General features: G+C 33.7%; 1 protein-coding gene across 1 annotated transcript; it reads left to right on the plus strand.

Annotated features, from left to right (window-relative positions):
- The first annotated feature begins 11,020 nt into the window (after window positions 1-11,020).
- LOC117683867 (peroxidasin) lies at window positions 11,021-25,146 on the plus strand. Its single transcript, XM_034453937.2, has 15 exons — window positions 11,021-11,137; window positions 13,415-13,561; window positions 15,638-15,779; window positions 16,187-16,407; window positions 16,722-16,901; window positions 17,282-17,336; window positions 18,083-18,186; window positions 18,870-18,977; window positions 20,352-20,450; window positions 20,922-21,256; window positions 21,705-21,850; window positions 22,166-22,366; window positions 23,210-23,385; window positions 24,088-24,202; window positions 25,038-25,146. Exons 1-15 carry the CDS (start codon window positions 11,131-11,133, stop codon window positions 25,117-25,119), a joined length of 2,118 nt encoding a protein of 705 aa, XP_034309828.2. The 5' UTR covers window positions 11,021-11,130; the 3' UTR covers window positions 25,120-25,146.
- The last annotated feature ends 1,996 nt before the right edge of the window (window positions 25,147-27,142 follow it).

Below are 27,142 nucleotides of genomic sequence, written 5' to 3' on the forward strand. Positions count from 1 at the left end.
TCATACCTAGGATTTATTGGTGAAAAATTACATTCGAAGCGCAGATGGTTTTTATGCTAGAGGTAAAAATCATTGGTTATTCTTAATCAGAAAGTTAATCTTCCTGAACTTAATCATTCGAAAAATGTAAAAAAAAAAAAAAAAAAAAAAAAAAAAAAAATAAATAAATAAACTAAAAAAAAGAAACGAAACAAACATATTATACTTATTGTATTTGTTGAATTAATTTCCCAAACACAACAATGATAACGAGAATTTAAAAAAAAATGTTTTCGTTACGTTTGTTCAACGAAAATGTCAAAGTCACTAAAATACACATTTCATTGAACTGCAGAACAGATCCCTTTTTGTCAACATATTTCACATAGGGTCGTAAAACCTTTTGTGAGATACTTTTTCACACGTGAGTATACAACTTCAGAGAACAGCAGATAAATGAATGGGTTAATAGAAAACTTTAAAATCCAAGCCATCCGAGCCATCAATAACAAACTCCTGCACTCGTACTCCGAGCAACAAACACCAAAATAAATAAAACAGAAAGAAATCGGATAGAGGGCCGCCGACATCGTGAAGACTGTCAAAATGACTGACACCATTCTTGACATCACTATAATCTGTGATCTTGCACGTATCATTCTCTCCGATCCTCCACTAGTCCGAAGCTTTCGGGAAAATGAAACCGTCCTGATAACCGTGATTTTCTTTAGATGGAAATAAATGATGATGCAAATTGGAAGACACAGTAAGTATCCCCGAAACAACAGAACTGTGACAGCAACGTCCAGATCCGTGTGAAAGCGAAGAATGTAGTATACAGTGGCAAAACACACACTCAATACCCAAAGGATACATGAAATCTTCAATAATATTCTTTTTGATAATGTTTCATAATGAATAGGTTTTACAACACAATAGTACCGAAGGCCAACCAAAAATACCACATGGGCCGCCGATGCATGCGTAGATCCAAAAGTTGCGGACATGAAGAATTTTTCAAATAGCTTGACATCTTCTTTTACTTCAAATGACAGATACACGAGGACATGAATGCCATACAAACAAACACTGACTAAGTCACTCAGGATGAGCGCAGCAACGGCAAAGTAAGTATGTGTGTGTAAACGTTTGTCCGATACAATTTTAGCAAATGCCATGGTATTACCAAAGATTCCAAATACTGTCAGGATAGGTATTATTACTCTCATAATTGGAGATTCAACTTCCATGTGGACAGGAATCGCAAGAGAAATATTTCCTTGAATTTGAGAACAATTTCGATCCATTTTTCTGTTTCCTCGAGAACATCACATTTTTCTTTGAATGTAAATTGCAGCACAGCTATGATATAATTGTTTAGGGAGGTAACGTGAAAAAAATCGTTTTAACTGATAAAATCTCCTAAGCGGTTGCATCATATCAGAATGAAACACATCTCAGTCAAAAGCGCCTACATTCCGTGCTTATATGTTTTTGAGATTATGATCCCGAGGCCGACTGGTTGCAAACCTTTAAATAACTCCGTCGACATCTTAACACAATAAACATGTAGGTATTAATTTGATTCCTTCTATTTCATGTACAGTTGAAAATCGCCGAGCCCTTTATTGCACTGAATCATGAACATAATACATGTGCCATACAATAAAACGGCCGTGTCCAGAAAATGACCTGTTTAAATCATTGCACATTATTAAAATTATATAGATAATTCTATAACTAGCGTCAGTGGATAGATCACAAGAGCATGATTTGATAATAATAATCCAAGCTAGTGTGAACACTCATGTATTGCCTGGCATAACGAAATAACCGCATTGTTGTCGCTACATCCGGACAATTAGTTAATGCAGCACTTGGCGGAGTGGTACAAGAATGTTCGAGTGCTAGAGACTCGAAATGCCAAACATATATATAGAACATGTAGATAAAGGGTTTCATTCTTTAGGTCCTTGACTTTAAGTGTAAAGTTTATTACTGGTGGATTTCCGTTTTAAAAACGTTTGTGATATCTATATTTTTAATGGGTCATGACAACAATGGGTGTGTCATAAAGGTAGCACTTTTTCAGGGAAACTATTGGACAGAAAAACCTTTTGGATTTTACTAAATAAGTAACCATCGAATCATTATATCTATTATATTCATAATATTATTCATTTATTCATATACATGTATATTCATTGTAAAATGATAAAAATGACAATTTACACATCAACTTAATTCCTACAAACAGTTTAAATAAAAATAAATAAAACAATAAAAATTAATTGATTTATTCTAATATGTGATAAATGCAATTTTTTCCTACTCGCTAAAGATAATTTTACATTATGAAGAATGTATTACACATTCAATTTGATTAAAAAAATGATAGGATGTATTTTATCGATCATTTTATTCTTCATCCAAAAATCATTCTCAAACATTCGAATTCGTGAGAGGTGTTTGAGAATATTTACAGTTACAAAACAGGTAATTTATAAAACATTTCAGTGTTAGTATGCTGCACGTTTAGAGACCAGTTAGTATGGAAATTATTTTTAAATTTTACTTCTTCTTATGTAGGGAACTTCATTGTTAACCTGTGCTACATTAGAAAACAGCCATTAAGTCTTTTAACATAAATATCCACAATCTGTTATCACTCTTTTTTCGATTACATGAATTATTGCAAATTTTCAATGGTCTCTATTATCTGGCCACTGCCAATTTCTGATAATATACATGTTAATTTGTTTGCTTATCAGAATTTCCCATGAGTCTAACAACTATTAGATATTTTTGCAGCTACAGAGGCATACTTCATGTTGTCTTATGTAAGGAGGACACACAAACTGAAGAAAATGTCAATTAAACTCGTAGCACATGCACTGTGCTATCTCCCGTATACGTATAGGACTAATACTGTACCAACCCTGAGTTCATTCACTTGTTGTTGAACCAAGCCTAAAAAAAACCTTCAACAAAATAAAAGCACGTTTTAGTTGCTTTTAGACTTTTATCTACACTTTACATTTTACGTGAGTTTGGTGTGCATCAACACCGTATGTGTGATTCCAACTGACGCTAGTTTACAATTTAAATTATAGAGTGAACAATGAAATAACACAATGAAGGATTGAAAGAGCATGGTCATAATTTAAGTAAAATTTTACTTTTTTCTAATGTCATTGTTTACAATGCCTAAGCGATGCATTTATTATGATCAATCAAAGTTTGAGAGTCAGTCGTAGAGTTTTAAGTATGATACAGAGCTTACAATTGTTTGTTATGTCAATAAGGCTTGTGCCTTGTTTTTGTTAACATTGATTCAATTTACCAGTAAAGAGCATTTTAGAATCTCTTAATTCTTTGAGCATGAAATAACAGTTTTGAGTAATTGCCTTATTTATTTTGGTCCAAAATCTAGAAACTTTAAATGTAATCAAAAGAAAACATGGACAGAGCTTTGTTAACATAACAATAAATGTGCGCATGGCACCTTGCTGATAATTAACTCGACAACTGGCAAACAAAATTTGGTTGACTTAAGAAATGTCTTACTATTAATAATATTGTTAACATTAAAACAGAAAAATAAATTTTGACCAAATCATGACCATTTTTTTTAACATTATAACATGTAATATTGATGTAAGGAAATTAATTATCAAACAGCTATGAAGTAGTTCAAAAAATTTAGCAGCATGTACATCAAATAATTTTTTTAAAGATGAAAGATACAGTGTCAAGAAACATAAAACAGTTATTTAAAAGATTACCTGTCCATCTCTGACTGTGCTTTAGGTAATATAAAGGCTGTGAGGAATTTGAAATGTTGTCGAAATAGAGAAACCTTATTTGTAGCAATTTGCACGAAGTCCGAAAAAGTTACTTTACACAATAATTAAAAATATTCAGAATGCTAGGGTTAACACAATGACACATCTATACTTGATATCTTGTTTGGTGTAATGGTGTAAACAAAAGAATAAAAAAAATAAGAAAAGGTCATCCATTGTTTAATTGAAACATGAAACATGATATATCTTTAAGTTTTAAGACCAATCATTTCATCAAGAAACCAATAATAAACATGAATGCCGAATGCCTATGAATATATTATAGTTAAACAATCGGTGTTGGCTCCGGAGTAGGAGGCCTAGTGAAAGTGAAACCTTTACATCGGTCTGGAAGAAGGAACCTAAAACAATAAATTTGGATATTTGATACTTTACATGCAAATAATTATACATTTTTTGGTGTCGCAGCAATTTACATGCTAAATCTACCAGTTTAGCTTAAAGCATGTTTCATTGCTTTACGCCCCTTTTGATACACCACCTTTTTTGCTCTATTTTAGTATTGGTTAGTTTTTAAATGTTTAACTTTATCATTGACAGGGCTACTTGGTGACTTTTTGAATCAACTAGTCAATGTGTACTTTTGGTTTGAATTAACTTTTAGCCCAGCCAATTTATTTCCAGATATTACTATGTTATGTATATTTGTTGATGTTGCTAGTCATTTATATGTTAATAGAAGACCGGTACACACAATGAGTATTTATGTCATTATTCTACATGTTAGTAAGCAAAATACAAGCTCCAAATAGCCAGTGTTTGGTTTTTCTATTGATAGAAAATATTTGTGAATATATATAATTACACATACAGTGTAGAAGGATAAATATTGACAAAAGGTTCTGTAATTCTGAAATCTGTTAAATGTAAACACAGTTTTGTTTTGTGTTGTTTGTTCACAGGGATCTTACCGTCTGCGATTATGTGATTAACGGTATTTCAACCCTTTGAAGTGCATGAAAAGTGCATGAAATAAAATTCGCTTTGAGAACCGAGAAATGTTTAAACTTAATGTTTCAATTGTCTTTACAATATTTCAATCTCAACGCTTTTCCTAAACAGCTGAAAAACTTAATGATATTGCATATAAAATGCTGCAGATGTCACACAAACGTCTTAATCCGCAGATGTTGCGTTAGAATTCGTATAATTTAATTTCATATAAAAGTCAGGTGTACGTTTTTTACTATAATCAAGAGCAGAAGATTAAATTATACGCAATTAATTATATATATACATATATATATATATATATATATATATATATATATATATATATATATATATATATATATATATATATATATATATATATATATATATATATATATTCCAATTTATGCTCAGCGTTCGATTCAGATGGAGCAGCTTTCGCTACTCAAAACCTGATTTGCTGATTATAAAGAGTAAACTTCTTAATCTAGCTAGTTTATACTTTAATAAATGTTGTAGCCATTGAAATCAGTCCTTAAATGTATACATGGTCTATTGTCTGTGTCAGTGGTAACATTATGTAGTATTTATTCGTTTATTGCTAAATATTATATATAGAAATTATTCTATGACTATAAATAGGTGATCATATATGGTTTGGGGTGATCACGCCATTCGAGCTTTCTTGGATTTGATAACTATAAGCGTGCTTTTGATCAACTTATAATAAAAAAAGAATGATTCCTTATTGCTTAATAAAAGTCGTACTTGAGAATTTGGAAAATTCTACACGGTGCAAGACTCGGGGTTGTTGGAGAGGGAAGTTCTGTCGGGATTTCAGTAGGAAGCGACTGGCTCATCACGACAAGACTAGCTACCAGTAGGACGGCAAAAAGAATACCTCGAACCATTATCATCGTCATCTTCTGACACAGTTATCTGAAATGAGAATTACTGTATAAGCACATATTTTCGTTGGGTTAAATTTTCATTTTTTAGTACTTGGGTTAAAAATTTGGATTTCATGGATTTAATTTCGTTGATTTATACTGCCAACGAAAATGACGATATTACATCCTCTGCGAAAGATTAAAGCTATTTTTCACGTAAAGAGCATATTGTTCAGTGAAATATGTCTTTTCTTGACTAGAACAAACAATTGGTACAATGCTTGCATTAATGCAGTAATGCATAGTAAAAAATTACCAATTAATAAAAACAATTGTAATATATTGAAATGTATATCAAAAATTAGAGTCAATGAAAAGGAACACCAGCAGATTCAATACTGTATAGGAAATAATTATAGATTACAATATCAGGAAAATTAAATATCTTACCGTTTCTTCAACAGAAATGAGCACTTGTGTTGAAGTTATTGTCAGTTCGTACTTTATATTGATAGCCAATACCAGTAGGTGTATATTGATATAAATGAATAATCGTTTATATACAAAGGAGTGAACTTGATCAATGAAAATATCTTTGATTTTAATTTTAGATTGTATTGATATCTTTAATTTTACATGACCACGCAATGTGGGTTTTTAATGTAATACAGCCGGCTAAGATTGATTTAATTGATATTTGTTAGATTAGCTGATGTAGGCAATTTTTTACAATTTTACAATGTGAGAACAAGTGGTAAATAGTGAAATCAATTTTATAATGAACGATTCGTCTTTTTCAATCTGTCTTTAATTATCAAGAAGATGCTCGCATAATTCAAAAACTACTAGTATGCAGAACAAAATAAACTTTAATGTTCAAAATAGTTACAAACTCAGTATATTCTTGGCGTTGTCGATACTTACCACATCCAATTGCAGTATTAAAAAGACGTACTTATCTAATCATCTTAAATGATAGATCATGTTCAGATGTCTTATTGTGTAAAAGTACTTTTTATAACGTAGAATAAAAGTTCAACATCCCGCACTTATGTGTGAATCTAAAATCATGTAATACGCATGCGTAACTTAAATGTACTTTTCATCATTCAAGAAAATACAAGTATTGTATTGTTGACAATTTGAATTTGTTTTAGTTAGTTCGTTGTAATGAGATTTCGTGATATCATAATTGTATGCAGGGAAATGTTCGTCCCGTTTTATTTTACTCCTTTTGCTTAAGACTTAGCAAATTTCAATTTTAAAATTATTTTTCTTTAAACATACTGTGTCTGGGCGAATTTAAGACTGTTTGCAAGTGTAGAGGGGCAAACATTTCACGGGGCGAAAATAACACTGTATACAGTAATTAGAGATTTTTTTACAACTCATTGAATATTTATAAACATACGTGTGAGGAAAGGGCTTGACAGCTACCTAAATCGATCGAGTCTTCACGAATACTTATAATTCTACATAGAATTAAGAAATGTTAGATGGTTTGGAAAAAATGTCAAAATTTGATGTCTATCAAATCTAGAATTGTGTTTGACCTTTCGTATGATAGACATTTTTTAACAGCTTTTAAAGTAATAAATGCAAGAATTTCAAGAATAATTTAGAATAAAAAACAAACGTATAATGTTTTTTAACATTTGACTTTCAAAGATTCCCTCTACGAAAGGCAAAGCTTTAAGAATGGGTTTTAATGTTGTGGGTTCACATTTGAAGAGTGGATAGAAAGAAAAGTGTTTTATTTTATTGATTAAATTTCAGGTCCATATTGTATTGATAGTCATACTATTGCTTTTTTCAATCTAAGTATTACTTTACACAGGTAATGTCCAGCTTTGTTGACACAAAAAAAACACAAAACAGATTTTACCTTAAACATAAAAAAACCCACTTTTCTGAAACAGCTTAAACAAGATTGATGATAGGGTGCATTTATCATTGCAAAAAATCATTTTATAATAAATTTTAGGCCTCGCCATTATAAGTACAGTCTAAGCAAAATATGCTTCATAACACATTTATGAATGCATGGCAGCTGCCATTTTGAGGATGTTGTGTGCGTGTACTGACTTTTTATTAGGAATGGACGTTACAGGTTACCAACTTTCCCCCAGCCAAGATGCAGCCTCAGGTTACAGTATTCATCTCATATTCCTTAATTTTCTGTAAATAGTTGATGTGAGAACAGAGTTGAGTTATGATGAAAAGCCAGGTCTCATTTCAAATCATGTAGACCCCATCTGAACCAAACTCCCAGGGGTGATGCATCGGAGAATATGTGGAGCGCGCACCCCATCTGATCCAAACTAGCTGGGGTGATGCATCGGAGAATGTTAGAATGAACTGCCACTATTACATTATCTAGAACGCATTCTGGTCGTTGTGGATCGTTTTATTGAACTTTGTTTTTTTGTTTAGATTATGGTAATATTGAATTCATTATTGATAATGTGAATCCCCTTGGATATTAGAGTCATCGGTCAAGCTCCAATTTGGAATGCGTAATAGATTCATATGATATAGTATTATTCCTCGAAGAATGAACATGTTTTGAAGCAGATTCACTTAGTTATATACATAATGCATGTTCCAGGCATAATTCTGGCAGAACCTGTGACTAGCATTTTCCAGACAGTAAACAGGTTAATGGAATTAGGTTTGCTCCCACGTTCTCTTCCTTGGGCAAACCGTTTTGATTGTTGCACTCAGACACACTGTATGTAAAATACCAGTAACGCGTAATAATTTGCATGATTCTGGCAGAACCTGTGACTAGCATTTTCCAGACAGTAAACAGGTTAATGGAATTAGGTTTGCTCCCACGTTCTCTTCCTTGGGCAAACCGTTTTGATTGTTGCACTCAGACACACTGTATGTAAAATACCAATAACGCGTAATAATTTGCATGATTCTGGCAGAACCTGTGACTAGCATTTTCCAGACAGTGAACAGGTTAATGGAATTAGGTTTGCTCCCACGTTCTCTTCCTTGGGCAAACCGTTTTGATTGTTGCACTCAGACACACTGTATGTAAAATACCAGTAACGCGTAATAATTTATAGCGAGCGCAGCTCGCCAACGCGCAGCGCCGGCGCGCGGCGAGCTCCACCGGCAAGGCGTGTGTGAATAGAAAATTCGGACTAGTTGCACATTCATTCAACGGATTTTTTGGCGTCAGTAAATCGGACAAGTAGTTCCCTGTAATCATGACAATTTTTTTAATGTCACACATGATGTATACGACATACAGTGAGTTACCTCTAAAGTTCACCTCAGTACACTCTCAATCAAAAATAATCGAGTGACGTCACAAAGGTTTACACATTGATCCGAAAGATTTTTTCGGCGTCAGTAAATGTTGGCCCACAATTCATAGTACCAATGGTTTCAAACCTCACGAGCATTCATCCAAATGAGTGCAAGTTACAACTGTTTCCTATATCTGAAGAAATGTCCTCATTCTTTAGCTTTGCAAGATTTTGAGAGGATTTTTGAAAATTTCAGCAGATTTACAATAACTTCGGTTAGAGTAATTTCCCCTTATTGTGACGTCAAAGTTCACGTTGGTGTCGACTGACTCTTTAAAAGTCCCATGAGAAATAAAAGTACGCGAAGTATACCGTTTTATTTACTTAAAATGTATGATGTTCTTAAGATTGCTTCTCAGAAAATTTACATCGATTCTCGCGATAACTTGGGGTTGGAAACCATTGGTACTATGAATTGTAAGTCAAAATGGGTTTTTTTAACATGGGGGGGGGGGGGGGGGGGCTCTATGATGAGTCAATTTTTGGGAGTTGATTTTTAATCAACTCTCCTATGCAGTCACTCGGACAAACCGAAAGTGAAACAGTGTTTGGACCTCAGCACAAATCATTGCTCCTGACAAGACTTAGTTCTTGAAAATAATTGATGAATTCGATGTGATGTATGCTTAAGCATTGTTTTTCAAGGAAACTTATTTACAAATACCTTAAAAATAGTCAGATTTTAAATGGTACGAAGAATTTAAATATTTTTTGTAGTCGTTTGTATTTCTACGCCAGAGTTCAATATAGTCTCGTTCAACTCGACGCTCGGCTGTCTCCGTAAACCCTTGTCGGAGATTTACGGTGTCAGCCGAGCGTTTGGTTGAACGAGGCTTATAGATCAATATTGCTTGGATCCATACAATTTTCGAGAAATATTTCTACCACTGATACATACTTTGATTGAATTAATTTTATCTTTAAATATTATTTTACATGATTCATATGGAAGTTTCTCGACATTCTAGTCGAAAAAGTTCAAAAATTCATAATATAAAAATATGCGTAATTCAAATTAGAAACTACGTATACGTGTACTTGTCATGCAAAAAAACATATCATTGATTTTAAAATAAATAAATATCGACAAAATCAACTCCCGTCAGTTCTTCAGTACTTTGATTATATGTAAGTTTAAGAAAAAATGTCTACTGCTAAAAAAGGGGATGAACTGACGTTACAATCAATCTAAAAGAGGAGATACAGTGCAATGAACATATATATTACAATCTTTATTAATCAACAACATTGTATCTGGGATTAAACTATTGTTCTACTTATAAATAAATAAATAAATTATAACAAATCTTATAAGCTATGAATAATGAATAATGAAAATTTACTGAAAAATAGGTTTGTTTTATTTTATTTTGCAATCAAATTCATTTACGTTGTTAATTTGAGAGAGAGAGAGAGAGAGAGAGAGAGAGAGAGACAGAGAGATGTGGACATTTATTCAATGTGAGCTTTGAATCTTTTCTTAAGATTAAATGTTTGGGTGTTTTTCTTATAGAAATTTACACAATTACATGTGTTGTACATGTACTGTAAGATACCTTAGATTTGTATAAATCTAATTCCAATTACATATAAATATTGGCACGGCCTTTCTAAGTCAAATGCAGACGTATTCAAGCAATATAATAACATGTACTATGTTTTTGATACTATTCCACACGTAAACAAAATACGACCTCATTAACAAAGATTCAAAGGAATTATTAAAACAAATACCTTATATTAATATATCACATCAAACAATCATAATGTACATTTCAATCCCTTGTTAAATAAAATACAAAACTCAACACTTTTCATGACAAAAATCACTGTCTAGAAATACATCCTATGAAATAAATGCCTAAATATTGTTATGATGATAAAAAACTACTATCTAATCCTTTTCTTAACATAGCATAATTTCTTACTAAAATTAACAGACGAGGACATTAGCATTACTATCAAATCAATATGGGAACTTCTAATGTATGAAGTTTAATATTTTTTCTGAGTTTGAAGATGAAAGATAAAACATAATTATATGTTAATAGCTTAAGACTAATGGCCCTTAATTGATGTCAAATAGATATTTCCCTGTTGTGACTCCTGTTTTAAATCATTTCACCCGAGGACTGCGATATGGCAGGTAAGTAGCAAATATGATCAACATTTTACTATTTTAAATTAAGATATTCATCTAAAGCGGCTAAGTAGCCAACTCACATCTCAACTCTACCTAAAACCATAATTTTTCTAGCAATGAAGTATTATATTTTTAAAGAAACCCTAACAATTTCTGGTTCAAAAATCTCGGACAGAGTTTATCCTTTTCACAGCTATTTACTAAGTACTTAAGATAATAAAATGTACTCTTAGCAAGGGCGATTTTCTATACTTACCTACACATGTATACATACTTACAGCATATTTTACTAATAAAAGTATTTAAAAAAATTAAATATGCAATATTACACTCTATGTACATTGTACATGTATGTAAACAGATGGAGATAACAAAGAATGATAAGATCAAAGGGACAAATTTTTTTACTGATAGCTTGATTATTTGTCTTCTGTTTATCGGGGGTTTTTTCGTGGTTTTTGTTTTTGTTTTTGTTTTTTTTTTTTTGTTTTTTTTTTTAGGAGGGGAGGTTCTCGCTCTCAAATTACATTTTCCTTCCGGTAAATAATGCTATTATAAACAATAGACGTTTTCATAATGTGGGCTTTATACTATATGAAAAATGTTTTGAATAGGCATAATCTTATTTACTTTTGATTGAAGAGGGCTAGTTAATAAATTGCTCACATCTACATCAAATGTTAGATATGTTGTTGTATTTGTAAACTGTCATTGTGTAAAGAAAAATCCTATAAATTAAACTGTAAAACTTCAATATAGTCATATTATCTTTCATTCTAGAGAGAAATAAAATAAATCAATAAAGTCTAAAAATTATACTTTCCCAGAACCCCACTTCCACTCTATTTTAATTTCAAATGCAACTTTCTTGTACGTTCTTGTAAATTTTCGAACAATCTTACATTTAGAGTATCAATGCATGATTAAGAGACAAATTAACCAAATGAAAAGAAATTCAAATTGTATATTTCAGTTGGTAAAATAAATCCCTAAATTAGGTCATTTAAATTGACGAGTGTTTACTTGATAAAACTTCAAATCGATTTTCCAGGAAAAACAAGGGTTTTTTTCTTTTGATAACAGCAGCCAAAAATACATGCATCATCTATTGATTTGGCTGCAGAAAGAAAATCAAAAGATTATGTAGCAAATAATCTCAACCTTGACACCCCAAAAATCAATTTAACTATTGAGAGGCGATCTTCACTCACAAAGATAAACCTACCGCGGCCCATTGATCTACTTTTGATATGAACATTTTCTTTTATAAGATCCATTAAAGATACAGCTCAATTTGCCGATATTTTTTCCCTAAAGAAAAAAAATCATTTGATTTGTTCCACTGATATCTAAATCGTTTCTTCAACATGCAATATGGGGTTTCAATGTGATACTCCCAAATATTTAGTTAGATTTTAAATATCAATAAATATCCTTTACTACAGTTTATTCGTTACATGTAACTAGTATTCTGACAGCTAAATTATGTTAACTAAAGGTAAGTAACTTGAAGGTGGTCATTGCTGATAAAAATGCAGCTTGTCTTTAGTCTTCAGATTTAATTTTCTTACATTTAAAATAAAATTCATTTGAGCTACACAACTAATTAAAATTTGTGCTAGTATTAACTATTTTCTTTTTACATTCTTCAACTCCATCACACGTGTCAATCTTAAGCTATTTTTGCATCATTATCTTCCTTAATCTGCAATATAGTAATAAACCTCCCCAACTCTCCTATTTGATGTTTCCTTTCTCTTTAAAAAGGGAGGAAGGGTAAAATTAGGGGTTGAGGTACATTATTGCTCTTGTTAGATCATCATTTCGCTCATATGATCTGAAGAGAAAGGAACATAGAAGCTAAGCAAGGCAGAGCATCGTCGAAAATCAATGTCAAACAATAAAAACAAAACACTGAATTGACAAATGAATACTTATTTTATTTCAGTGTCTTTGACTGTAATAACACTACGTATCGATTTTGTACTATACAGTCCAATAAATTCAAATGACGTATAAATTGGGCGCAAGCAGGGTTTGCTCATTTATATTCAAATATTTAATCGTGCGATTGCTGAAAATTATATCAATACAAGTAAAAAGGAATCATTCTTTGAATATAATTATGTAGTGAAAACTTCGGTCGGGACATGTTCAAATTAATCATAAAGCCCTTCGGGCACTTTTGGATTTGATCACGCCCCGACCAAAAGTATCACCTAATAAGTAAACAGTCAAAGAAGCATTCCTTATTCCTTAGATAAAGTCTATTTATTTTAGGTAAATTATTTCTTTCACCACTACTTTACCTGGCAATCCTAGTACAAATCGCACTAGGGTCGGAACCATGGCAAGAATTTATGGAAGATTTGAGACAGGATGTCAACAGCATACTTCAGGAAGATGTTTGTTTCCCTCAGCCAAAAGGTACGTCAGTCACTGCATAGCAGGAGAATTTCAACAAAAGCTTGGGCTTTGGGTTGTTGTGTCAAACGTGCCAAATGTGACGTATGGCTGTCTTTTTCATTGTCGGCCATTTAGCCAAGATCACTGAAATTAATCGACAAGATTTGTCGGACTCTTAGAACTATTTTAACAAGAGCTTGGACTTAGGGTAGTTGTGTCAATCGGCAATGTGACGTAGGCCTGTCCATTTAATTGTCAGCCACTCAGCATAGTTCTATGTAATCAACAAGATTTGTCTGGCATTTGAGCTAAGACTACACAATCTGTGTATATTTCGCTTAAACCAGTGCCACTTTTTAACTTGTTTTGACGCAAGAAATAGATTGTTACGTCCTATACCGAAAGTCCAATGTCTTGTTAAAATGGTTCCAAGCTGAGCCTACACAATCAATGCATATTTAGCATGAACGGTCACCAGGATAATTTTTACCTTGTTTGGAAGCAAGAAATACATAGTTACTTCTACGGAAAATCCAAGGTCTTGTTACATGTAAAATGACTCTCAGAGTTTTCGTAAGTAACTGAGTATTAAGCCTCACTTTAATATCGAATGGATTTAATTTAAAGCAAAAAAGGCAACTTCAAAGATGTTGCTTAACATCTAAGCAGTTCGGAGGTAAATTTTATGTTCAACATGGTACGTTACGTTAACGTAAGGCACTTGACGTCAAAAACTCAAAAGTTCTTTTGACGTTAACTCATCGGATTAATTAGATCAAGGCTACCCAATCAAAAACCAAATGGTCTTTAAAATCAAATTTAACGAAACGTTGGTCCTGTGTTTCGATAAGTTTTGGTAGGCATTTTAGAGATTTCTTGCTCAGTTGCTGTACATTAGCGTGTTTACAAAACATAGGCCTTTAACACAAGTGTTCGACTGCCATTAGATCTGATAAATCATTTTTCAATGGAATCAAAATAGACTGGATTTGTTTAATCTCATGAAATCATAAAAAGCAGCGGGTTAAATGGTTGGATCTAGTTCACCTATATATTGGACTTAAAAACAAATTAGATTTTCGCCTTCAAGAAATTTTTGGGAAAAATCACAAGAGCATTTGTTGCGAGTGTTTGCGAACCAGACATTTATTGTCTTTCGAAAGTGCTTAATATTATCAAAATAGGTCTTGTCACACAATAAAATATCTCGCCTGTAACAAACTAATGGTTAGTTTAAACGCAGAAAAAAGTCGCCGTGAATTGAACCATTTTATCAAGACCTTGGACTTTCAGTAGGACGTAGCTATCTATTTCTAGCGTCAACACAAGTTAAAAATGACGCAGTTTAAGTGAAATATGCACCGATTGCAAAGTCTTAGCTCAAAAGCCAGACAAATCGGGTTGATTTCAAAGAGATATGACTGAGTGGTCAGCAATGAAATAGACAGGCCTATGTCACATTGCTTTGTGACACAAATACCGAAAGTTCCAGCTTTTGTTAAAATAGTTCTAAGAGGTAGTTAACAGAGTAAGTAGATGTTTTCCATTTGTGTTTTCCAGTAATCTGTGTTAGCAAACACAATGATTTTCCGCATCAGGCACGTAGCATGGGAGGGGGGGGGCACATTTTTTTCGAAGCAGACACAGTTCTTAATTTACATATGAACATTTGAAATACCACGGAGTTGCCCCCCCCCCCCCCCCTTGGGGAGCATGTCATAAATGAAAATGAAAATTAGTAATTTAATAGTAAAATTGAAGATACAAGAATTACCCCACACACACTCACACACACTTTCAAAAACAAGCTTCGTGCCTGGGAATCACTTTCAGCGTATATGAAATTTCATAATGTGTAAAACTGCTGTTAGTCAATTAGAACCATTTTAACAAGAGCTTGGATTTTGGATAGTTGTGTCAAGCAGCAGTGTGACGTAGGCTTGTCGATTTCATTGTAAGCCACTCAGCCATGGCTTTTTGAAATCAACAAGATTTGTCTGGCTTTTGAGGGATGACTACTAGTCGGTGTATATTACGTCCCATCGAAAGTCCAAGGTCTTGATAAAATGGTCCTATGTATTAATAATTCTTTTTCAGTGGTGTGTGACGAAGAGAACATCGACTTTCACAACGTCCGCCAATCCGTGTTCGCCAACCTCCACAAACAGTCGTCCACGTCAAGGGAGTCCATCCGGCGATGGGGCGTCCTACGGGAGTTCTCACAGCAGCTCTGTGACATGTAATGAGAGAGAGAGAGAAAAAAAAAGAGAGAGAGAGTGAGAGAGAGAGAGAGAGAGAGAGAGAAAATGAAAATAGGAGACTGAGAGAGAGAGAGAGAGTAAGTATATGACAGACATATATAAACAAACTATTGATTTAACTAATAAAACAATCTATCATTCTTATTCATATAATGAATTAAGTTTGAGAGAGAGAGAGAGAGAGAGAGAGAGAGAGAGAGAGAGAGAGAGAGAGAGAGAGAGAGAGAGAGAGAGAGAGAGAGAATAAAGGAAGAAAAGCGATTGTGAACTAATAAAAAAAAATACGGTGAACAATTGCTTCAACTGTGTTTACAATGAAAAACATGAACCAATAATTACTTTTTCCCTAATTTTTGACATCGACGTGTTTGCTTTTATTTACCAGGAACACGTTCAGCCTGGCCACGCCTGAGAGCTTCCCCCAGTCGCCTTACAAGGACCACTTCAACCACATCGTCTGCAACAGAAAAGAGGGCCCAAACTGTGACTGGGCGAGGTCGGCACGGTACCGTACGGCCGACGGGGTCTGTAATAACCTGATCAACTCACGATGGGGGGCCTCCAACACCGTCCAAAGAAGGATGTCCCCGCCCCAGTATCAAGACGGTCAGTTATATTCATAAAAAGCACCCCCGGCCATTATTTTTTTTCAGGAACGTGTTGGAATCGTTTGGCCCATTTGCAAAACTGCGTGAAAACGCCAGCTCTTATATTACGAATTGTTGTCCCATGTTTCGACCTCGTCGCATTGCACACTGGACATATAGATTTCAAACAAAGAAAACGTCTTTAAATTTGCAATAAATTAGATAAGATCTTATTCAATTTCACCAGCCCTCGTCTACCCATTTTTCAAAATAAAAACATGTAAAATTGAATAAATTAAAAAAAAAAAATACTGACGTCATGTCTCCTTATAGAGCACTCGATGCCCCGAGGATGGGGACGGAACCCCGCTATGCCTACCCCACGAGATATCAGTGAGCGCCTGTTTTCTGCCGCCGGGGGAAACGAGACGCCGAACGACGATCAGAACTCGCTCTTTTTGTGGAGCTTCGGTCAATTCCTGGACCACGACCTAACTTTCACCCCGACTATGGGCAAGTGTATCGATTCATCCCTTTCCCCCTATTACTATCCATCTGTGTTTCATTCTCTATTTTTTTATTCTCTCTTTCTCGTATTATTGTTGATATCTATCAATCTAACTAATTATATTTCTACATTTATTTAAATATTTATTTATTCATAATCTATCTATCTATCTATCTATCTATCTATCTATCTATCTATCTATCTATCTATCTAGTATCTTTTCTGACGGATAAAAGGATTAGAATTTACCTTAGTAATGTTTTCAATACTTGATGTACAATTTACATAGTCAATAATTCAATGTTTTGGTTTTATGGGGTTTTTTTCAATATGATTAACGCATTGTAAAATATAGATAAATAAACAAGAAAATTTTTCTTTGTAGATGAAGATGGTAGAATCCCACAATGCTGCGCTGATTCACATAAAAATAACATCAGGTACGTTAAGAATTGATTACCCCATGAAATCTTAAATTTCAAAAAATAAATAACTTGAATTGGCAATTTCTTGGAAAAGTATATAGATTATTTTCCAAGAGCAATAAACACAGTTACCTACGTTATGTAAGGAGGAATTTTAATTCATCCTGCAGGTTCTTGTGCAATATTGAACTCCATTACATCCATTAAGATGTCTGACATTGATATTAAGATTTTCTTAGAAAAGTTAAGGCATAATAAAAAGTTACAGGAGGAATAACCCATCAAAGAATGATGCGTCAAATATAGTTTAGTGTTTTTCTCTTTGAATGCTTCATTAACACAATGTTACGTAAGAGTATTTTTTTATTATCAAATACAGTACAGAATGTTCTTTTTTTAAAAGAAATATTCAATTGATATATATAGATCTGGAATTTTTATAACAGTTTGTGGTGTTTGCTTAGAAATGTTTTAACGATAATGTTCGATAAAAGGATGCCATGCGCAAATCTAGAGGGTTTAGAGACCCACCCCTAGAAAATTCAAACTTAAAAACACTTAGTAAAATTACCGGAGATAGGCCTCGGATCACTTTACCCCGATCCGCTTTTGAATGTTCTCGTATATATATACTTCAGGGTGTACTTAAAGAAATATTAATAATCAATTCATAGAATTATGCATGGAAAGAATAGCATCGAAGTTGATTTATAATGTTTTATCAATAAAATAATGCATTAAAAGAGTGATATTAAATATAGTTCAGGATGTTTCCCGCTGGTTCGTCACGTGGGTGGGGATGAGGAATGTATGCCCTTCATGAGATCCGCCCCCGCAGAAGAACCGGTCCGTCCAGAGTCCTGCGGTAAGCTATCAATCTGCACACGTGGTAAGCTAAAAATAGTACATATATTTGTACACATGGCATGCGCGGATCCAGATAATTTTTCCAGGGGGGGTCCGAAGGATAATTGTGTTTGCCAGGGGGGGTCCGAGGCATATTTTCGCGATAATTTTACTATGTAAATTTAATAAATTTTCATTTTCCAGGGGGGGGGGACCCCCCCGACCCCCCCCCCCCCCCCACTAGATCCGCGCATGCATGGTTAGCTATAATAAATAGAGCAAGTAATTGAACACGTGATTAGATTTTTTTTTAACAAGTACATCTACGAGTTATATTTTAGTTTATAATAAAATAGAAATAAATGTGTATAAGTTCTGGATAACAAAAAAGTTGCATAAAAGTGATACCAAATATAAACAGTACGAGTATAAAGTACTACATGCATTGATACATGTATACACATGTAAAGCTAAAACACCTGCATTAAAATGTAAGAATAATGTCATTTGTAGTTACTAGTATACGTCTATCTAACATGTTTTGGTAAAAAGTGAATGATTATCGATTTCAGCAAAAAAACAAAAAAAAAAACACAAAAAAAAAACGGTAATAATGTTTTAAATCTAGATCTAGAACTTTGAAAATGTTACTTGTCACAACTCTTTTTTCTTACAAAGTTTAAAATTTTGTGTTATTTTTAGGGAAAGATTTCAGGGAGCAGATTAACGAGCTGACGTCATTCATAGACCTTGGCAACGTGTATGGCAACAGTTACCTTGTATCCAAGGCGATGGAGGCCGGGGTATATGGTGAGATTTTTGACTGTTGAATATGTATATGTAAAAGGTACATTTAACAATGGAAATTGCGCACGGGGGGGGGGGGGCCTTCAAAAAAAATAAATAACGACTTTAATGGGTAAAGGAATGTAACGAGTTTCCTGTCCAAGAGAATGGGAGGCAAGCCAACTCCAAACAGTTTTGGGAGCAGGGGCATTTTTCTACAACTGATTAATTAAGTTAAACTTACTTTGATATTTTATTTTCACTGCCATAACAAATTCTTCGTTGGAAAGGAATTTGTGACTTTGAAATAAATATAAAATCATGTTGCCATAATGTGCCCTCTCTACGTTACTTCGTGTCTGACCGTGGTCCGTCAACCTAATTTTCCTGTGGCGCAACAGTTCCTCAGCTATTTCGTTAGGCCTATAATTAATGTTAGTTTTCGGCACTAAGTGAAAATTGTGGTTTCCCAATCCAGGGAAACCTTAGGAAAACAACTTTGAAACATATGTTTTCTACATGTACAAGTTTTTAACTGGTTTTCCATGTGCAACCATGGAGATTCCACCATTTCTCCGTGCAGTGGAAATGATTACCTCCAGATTCCGAAGTCTCCATGAACGCGGAAACCCGTTCGAGGTTTCAAAAGTGTCAGTGTTCTATTTTTCAAGATTCAAGATTTTTGTAGTTTTTCACTTTCGGAAAGCACAGTTGTTTCCATGTGGTTTCCTTTAAAACGCACATAGGGATGTTGATGACGGCATTTCCATTAAAAAAAATTTAAGTTTTTTCTGATATGAAAAATAATAGAGAAAAGAATCGTGTTATATTTGACTATTTATCAAACAACACAGAGATGGTGATTCAATTTGATAAAAAAATTAATAAACTCATGAAACCAAAAAAACAACAAAACCAATAAAAAAAAAACTGGTATAAAAAATTTTTAGAAAAATATCAGATATTAAAATTAGAAAATATTTCATAATGCTGTAAGATCGAGAGACTGTTAATGGCTGTATGGTTTATATGAAAAAAACCTTTTAACATTAGATATAACGTTAGAAACTTTTAAACATAAAGATCAGTTGATTAAGTTCTACACTTTTAGATGTTGAGATAAATGTAATTCATTCAACTAATGCAAGATCCTTAATTCATTTTTAATAGCTAGATCTAACCTTTCAATACATATGCCTTTAGAAAAACCATGCAGCGAAAAAAGTAATTCCATACATATAATTGATTTATTGCTAGCATTTTTTTTTTTTTGGCTGGACTCGGGACATTATTTTACTATACATGTCAAAGAAGAAGAAAAACGTTTTTGGTATGGCGAGAGAAAAATGAGAAATAATTTTTGAAAGCTGTACGAGTGTATGTACAGTTCTGTTTCAGGACTGATGACGACTTCAAACGAAGGCAGGTCACTGCCTAGGGGCAATCCTAATGACTGTAAAAACGGGAATGAGACAGACTCGTATTGTCAGCTAGCAGGTATATGCGAGATATTTTCTTCTATTTGATTGAGAAGGCTTAATGATAAACATACGATCTTCTTCAAATTGGTTTTAAGAGGAAGGGCTGGATGGTCATTGCCATCTTTAGACTTTATCAATTAATTTTCCTTTACAAGGAAAGCTTTGTATAAATATAAAACATTAAGATTTTTTCTTTACTAAATACACATGTACTACTTTATGACTTTAGAAATCAAGCTAATATTCCACTTAAGGAAGATATGGTGAATAATTTGTTGACCAGCCAGCCTCCTTCATCAAAGAGTTTTCCTATCATTTTGTTATGCGATGTTGCTAGCATATGAAATAGTAGTATACTAGTATTATATAAAGTATTGTAACATGTATATGCTATTTTAAATTTTTCTCAGTGATGCTGAGATGATGATAAAAGTGATTTTGAGATGATGATGATGATGATAATGATGATGATGATGATGTTTTGAAGGCGACAGAAGAGCCAATGAGGTACCCACACTAGGATTCATGCACACTATCTTTCTTCGGTTCCATAACTTGGTGGCAAAAAAACTCAAACTTCTGAATCCACACTGGACGTCCAACAAGATCTACCTGGAAACGAGGCGAATACTAGGGGCGATAACCCAACATATCACGTACAACGACTGGCTCCCAAGAGTTATCGGACATTCTAATATGTTGTATTATGGACTATATTCCACTACTCCTGGTCAAGAGACCCGCTATGTGTATTATGACACGGCTGACCCCAGCATGCTAAACGAGTTCACCACAGCAGCATTCCGTTTTGCACATTCGGCGGTATTTCTAATCTCTCTCTCCTTTTTTTAACCTGAATCCTCTCTCTCCTCTTTTTAACCTGAATCTAGCGTATGTAATTAAAAAAGAACCTTATAGTATTTTTTAAACCAATGAATTCTAACTCCTTGTTCAGCCATGCAGTTTAGTGCATGTTGCGAATTGCAATTTACACAAGATTTTATAGTAAATTAATGCACCATTTAATGCATTCTGCGGGATTGTCTCTTAATTTTTTGTATTCATTCCATTCGCTTTCCCCTTAAAAACCGTTCTGTGTATATCATACAGTAGGAAAAATATAGAGGCACCTGACTTTAAAATTTTTTTTTATCGTTATGAAAAGTTAAACTTTCTATCTTGAAGTAATTTGGTTATATTAATAATAAACAACGTCGGGGGAGGGGGGGGGGCATAAAAAAGTACTAGACTAGTTCTCTTTATACTACAGATTCCTGCCCAGTTGACGGTGAACGACATCAAGTATAAGATAGATGACATCTTGTTGGACACCAGCCTTATTGTGGCGAACGACGGCAAGGATCTGAAATCTGTGGCGAAGATGCTCATGTCAACGCCTTCTAAACGTATAGACAGGTAACCATTCCGCTATAGACCGATTCGAACATTTTTTTTCTGGAGCTCAGAAAACCATATTTCTGATTTTCGTAGAGGCCTGAGGGGCTGCGATGCTCTAGTTATAGATAATAAACTGTCGTGTACTTGTACCGAGCTTTATAGAAGCAAATCAGGAGATATTACCTACATTTGTAGCTACCCTAACCGTAACACCGTATTTTTCAAACTAATGTTACAATTATTGTATTCAAGTGAATCCAAAACGATCTATACAAACATACAATCATGTACTTGTTGCAATAAAGTGAGCATTATTTCATATTTTGAACACAGAGATTTTGAAGAGGCAATTCGAGAAAGACTTTTTAAAAGCGATGGGAGAGGCCTAGATTTGCCCGCACTTAACATTCAAAGAGGCAGAGACCATGGCTTGGCCCCTTACACCAAATACAAACACATCTGCCAGCAACCATTTGTGGGCCTCCCAGACCATGATGAAGATTCCAGAAGGATACTGATGGATCTCTACCATGGGTAAATACAATGATACTGTACACAGGGTTCTTTTCGCCCCTCGTTATTTTCGCCCCGTGTTATTTTCGCCCTAGTTGTTTTTTAGAGAGATAAAATTAAAAAAAACATTGGAATTCGCCCAATCTTAGATTCGCCCGCTGGAAACCTTCTTCCCAAGTCAAGAGTTACTGATCCGCTCCGCTATGTAGAGCGGAGAGGATCAGAAACCCTTCACTTGGGAAGATGGCTGAAAACAAGGTCGAAAAGGGCTAATAGTAAAACGGGGGCGAATATTTCTCTGAATAAAGTAATTAAATTTGGAATAATAATGGTCTTCATGATTTAATTGATTTCTCGAATTATTACAATGGCTCATAAACAAACCTATCTGCACACGAAATTAAAGAACATAATTCATGGAATCAAAATTCACCTATCGGTTTGTTGTTTCTTAATGGTTAATTGATTGATTTATGATCGATAATTGATTTTTTTGGACCATTCATTTGAAGACAGAAAAAACCCCCAAAATCTTAACTAATAAATCTTTAGTTGAAACAATAGAGAGCATTTTTGCGATGCACACTGCACTTAGTGCAATCGACTCTGCACGCGTATATCTAAGACTATACCAAGTGCTGTCCAAGTCCATGTACTTATACATGCAAAGTATTTATAGCTCAATTCAATAATGGCAATTAGACATTTTAATCAGTCAAGCAATAAATATACAGTTTTCCAATTTTACTCCACAATAAGTACATGTATTAATGATTCATAATGAATTGAACTAGCTTCTAGTAGGTATTGAGTTTTAAATGTCCAAAAACATACCAGACCGTCTCTCCAACATTTACTTTAAAGCAACATCAATGACATCGACCTGTTTGCCGCCGGAATATCCGAAAGGAGCGTCTCGGACGGGATCGTAGGGCCACTGTTCGGCTGTATCATCGCCAGTCAGTTCCAGCTGTTGAAGTACGGGGACAGGTACTGGTACGAAAACACCCGATCTCATCCGAATATCAGGTTTTCTCCAGGTGAGCACGTTTTGCTGCAATAATATTTGAACAAAAAGTAAGTGATGTCTTTGCAAGCAAAGAAGTTTTAGATCTACAGAAAACCCTTGGTTTGCGAAGATAACAAAGTGACAGCTTCTTTGTAGTCTAATATTAAGAGGGCTCGATGGCCATGGCCATTTTTTTTTTTTTTTTACTTTTTTAATCTCCTTAAGAAGAAGAGCTCTGTATAAAAATGGAAAAAAAATATCAAACTTCACATTTAAAATATTTGGGTTTTGTCTTCACTAAATGTTAGTTTATGGCCATTGATATCATATGTGAAAGTTTAAGGTAGATCTAATGTTTAATTTGTTCACCACCCAGCCTACTTAAACTATAAATTGGTATACCTTGGATCGTCATGTTGATAATTGGTAAAATTTAAAATTTTTGAAAGATTTGATAGCTGCCTTTTATTTATCTGGAAAAACACACACCTTTTATCATTGAATTTTTATTTATTGACCAAATAATTAATTTTTGAATATTGAATTTTTAAAAAATGATGAGTCATGCAAGAAAATGTTAAAAAGATCTTTACATAGATTGAAATTCACAACCACAACTACTTCTAATATTAAACATTCCACAAAAAATGGCTCGTAAACGGCCTCTAATACTAATATTACATGTACGATGGTGAAATTGATTGTGCTCCTCTTCTTTCTTTGATTGTATCAGAGCAAATCCTGGCAATAAAATCCATGACCTTCGGTAAGATACTGTGTGAGGTGTTCTCAGAAGATTATGACCCTTTGACTGAAATTCCACAGGATATCTTCCAACTGAATCAGGAGTGAGTATTAGATATAAATTTAACTATTAACAAATAGATACTAAATATGCATACTATGAAGAGAGAAAACCATTTTAAGGGAGGGGTGTTGCTGTACTCTCGGTGCCTTTTAAGCAAACTTCTGTAAAAAATAATCCGAGGAAGTTCTTTTTGACAATTCTTAGTGTAGTAGTCAGGCACGTAGCATAGTTTTTGAAAGTGTAGGGGATGGGGGCCAGACTCATCCAAAAATCTTGACAAGCAAAAAAAAAAGGAAAAAGGGGGGGGGGGACTCCATGATAATTCAATTTTTTATATGTAAATTTAAGAAAATTAGTTGTTGCGAGAAAAAGTGGGGGGGGGGGGGGGTGACCCCCCTTGCGCCCCTGATGCTACGTGCCTGGTACATGTAGTAGTTACAGTAGTGTAGTGCTAAATTACAATAGTTCTCAATGCTTTGGTTTATGTTTTGGTGAAGGTCTGTCAGACTTCCATTTTTTTTTAATTCGCCGCTGTTCAACGTAATTTAATTAAACTATTGATTGTTATTAACTATCATAAAATTCTTCATACTCATTCAGAGAGAGAGAGAGAGAGAGATGAGAGAGAGAGAAAGATTAATATTTGGCAAATGACATATACATAAATGCACAGACATCATACAAATAATACTTGCAATTCTGTGTTTATTAAATACATGTGGCTGTGATATTCATAAAAAAATACTTTCAATCAATTTCATTCTTTCTCAAAATGAAATTGATTTTGATTGATAAATGTTCAACCTGCTTCTTCACTGTACCATTGATCGTCTTGCACCGAAAAGCGATTTGATAAATAACCTTGATTTTTGTAGCTCGTCAATGAACTGCGCCGATCCAAGCTCGGGATCCAGAATGAACCTAGAGTCGTGGAGAGAAGAGGGCGGTGTAAATTGAATAAAGAATAAACTATTTGTTCCTTTTTTTTCTTCTCATTTTTGATTTTATTTGCTTCACAGTTAAAGAATTGCAGTTTCTTCGAGAAAACGAATAAAAGACCTTTGTTTTACTTGGGTGTTTTTGTGTGTGTGTGTTTTATGCATTAAAAATCATGCGTTGTTATTTATATTGTTCACTGAATGAATGGCCAAGTTTTTCTAGGAAAAGTGCTTGAATTCTTGGAATTTTGAAATATTTTGTAGCGCAAGACCTGTCACTAATGTATCTAAAGCACGATAGATTTTCGTGTCTGTAGAACTTTGATTTTGATAAGGAATGTAAAAGTACTGTTTTACTTAAAGAAAAGAGAATCATTCCTTGAGTATTATGAGGTGATAATTTTGGTCGGTGTGTAATCAAATCCAATAAACCCCGAAGAACTTTATGATAGATTTGACCACGCCCCAACCGAAATAATCACCTCATAATATTCAAAGAAATTCCTAATGACTTATATTTACATAATTTTCAGCAATTGCACGGCTTAAATATTTGAATATAAATAAGCAAATCCCGCTTGCGCCCCAATTATGCGTCATTTGAATTTATTGGACTTGCAATTAATTAAGTCACTAGTGCAATATATAGGTAAAACGCCAATGCACACACAGAGGAATCTCCTACGTACAGAGCCGCAACAACGCAACGCCATCTTCATTTGTCGCGGTGGGATCGACTAGAACATTGAAATATTTTGTAGAACGCCATGCGACGGCGCACACTTTGAGCATGCACAAAGTACTGGCTGTTGCTCAGCATTCTGCGCAGCTCTGTTGCTATGAAAATATGAAAATATCGACGGATTTAAACGTGCATATAACGATGCGTCTGTTATTACAAACTATTTATGTAAAGTTATTTTATCATGGTGTAAATGTAATATAAAATGAAACAGTATAGTTAATGCTACTTTGTATAACTCTAAGTGTGGTCCCCTGAATATAGTCACGTGACATGTGTTAATAATTCTCCCGAATGGAGGTCATCAACAAATTTCGATATTACAAGGGCATACCCTTGATTTAAGAAGTAGTTTATTCAAGTATATAAATACATTGAAATGGATTGAACAGCAGGCATAATGCCTATTTATGTTCTCTCCTGTAGTCAAGGTATGATATGAGTGTGTATATATATATATATATATATATATATATATATATATATATATATATATATATATATATATATATATATATATATATATATATATATATATATAAAAGAAGATGGGTGGATAAGGCGTGTAAAATGCCCATACGCGGTCGGACAGGCTACTGAAAAATTAAAGTATCAATAAATCTGATGGGGTTCTTTTTAAATCATTGAAAACAATATATTTGACGAATCATTGATTTTTAACCTATATGTATGTTCAGTACTTGAAATATATTGACTCAAACAGGCGTGTGCGTCTCAAAACCTGCAAATACTGTCATTTTTTAGAACTTCAGGGCATTTTCTTTTCTAGAGTGGGTCTGTCCTCCATATTTTTCTCATAGTCTAATTAAGGTCTATTGGAAAACAAACACATTTCAATCAACAAAAACGTGGAGAGGTGACCCACTATATATTAAAAATATCATTTTGTATCCCAACATTTGAACGTTTTGAAAAAATAATACAAGTCCGGTAGTTCGTGGCCTTAGTCACACATAATATTTAAAAAGCCCAATTTGTTGTGTCTGAAATGTCTTAGTGGTTAGAGCACCTGGCATAAGCTAACCTTATATATCTAGGGTGTTTATGTTACGGGTTCGATATACCACCAACAATTTTAGATAAAAAAAATTCTTACTTTTTGTTAAATATAGTAAAAACTGACTATAGTTAGAAATTTTGCTTTTGCAAAGTTTTATTATAATATATTTAATTGGGGGAAAATAAAATCAAAATTGTATTTCACTAGATCTACTAATCCGAATGGGCATTTGCGCCATCTTTTCCCCCCACCTTCTTAGAATAGGTTAGAATTAAATGG

The sequence above is a fragment of the Magallana gigas genome, chromosome 10, assembly GCF_963853765.1.
Source record: "Magallana gigas chromosome 10, xbMagGiga1.1, whole genome shotgun sequence".
Classification (NCBI taxonomy): domain Eukaryota; kingdom Metazoa; phylum Mollusca; class Bivalvia; order Ostreida; family Ostreidae; genus Magallana; species Magallana gigas.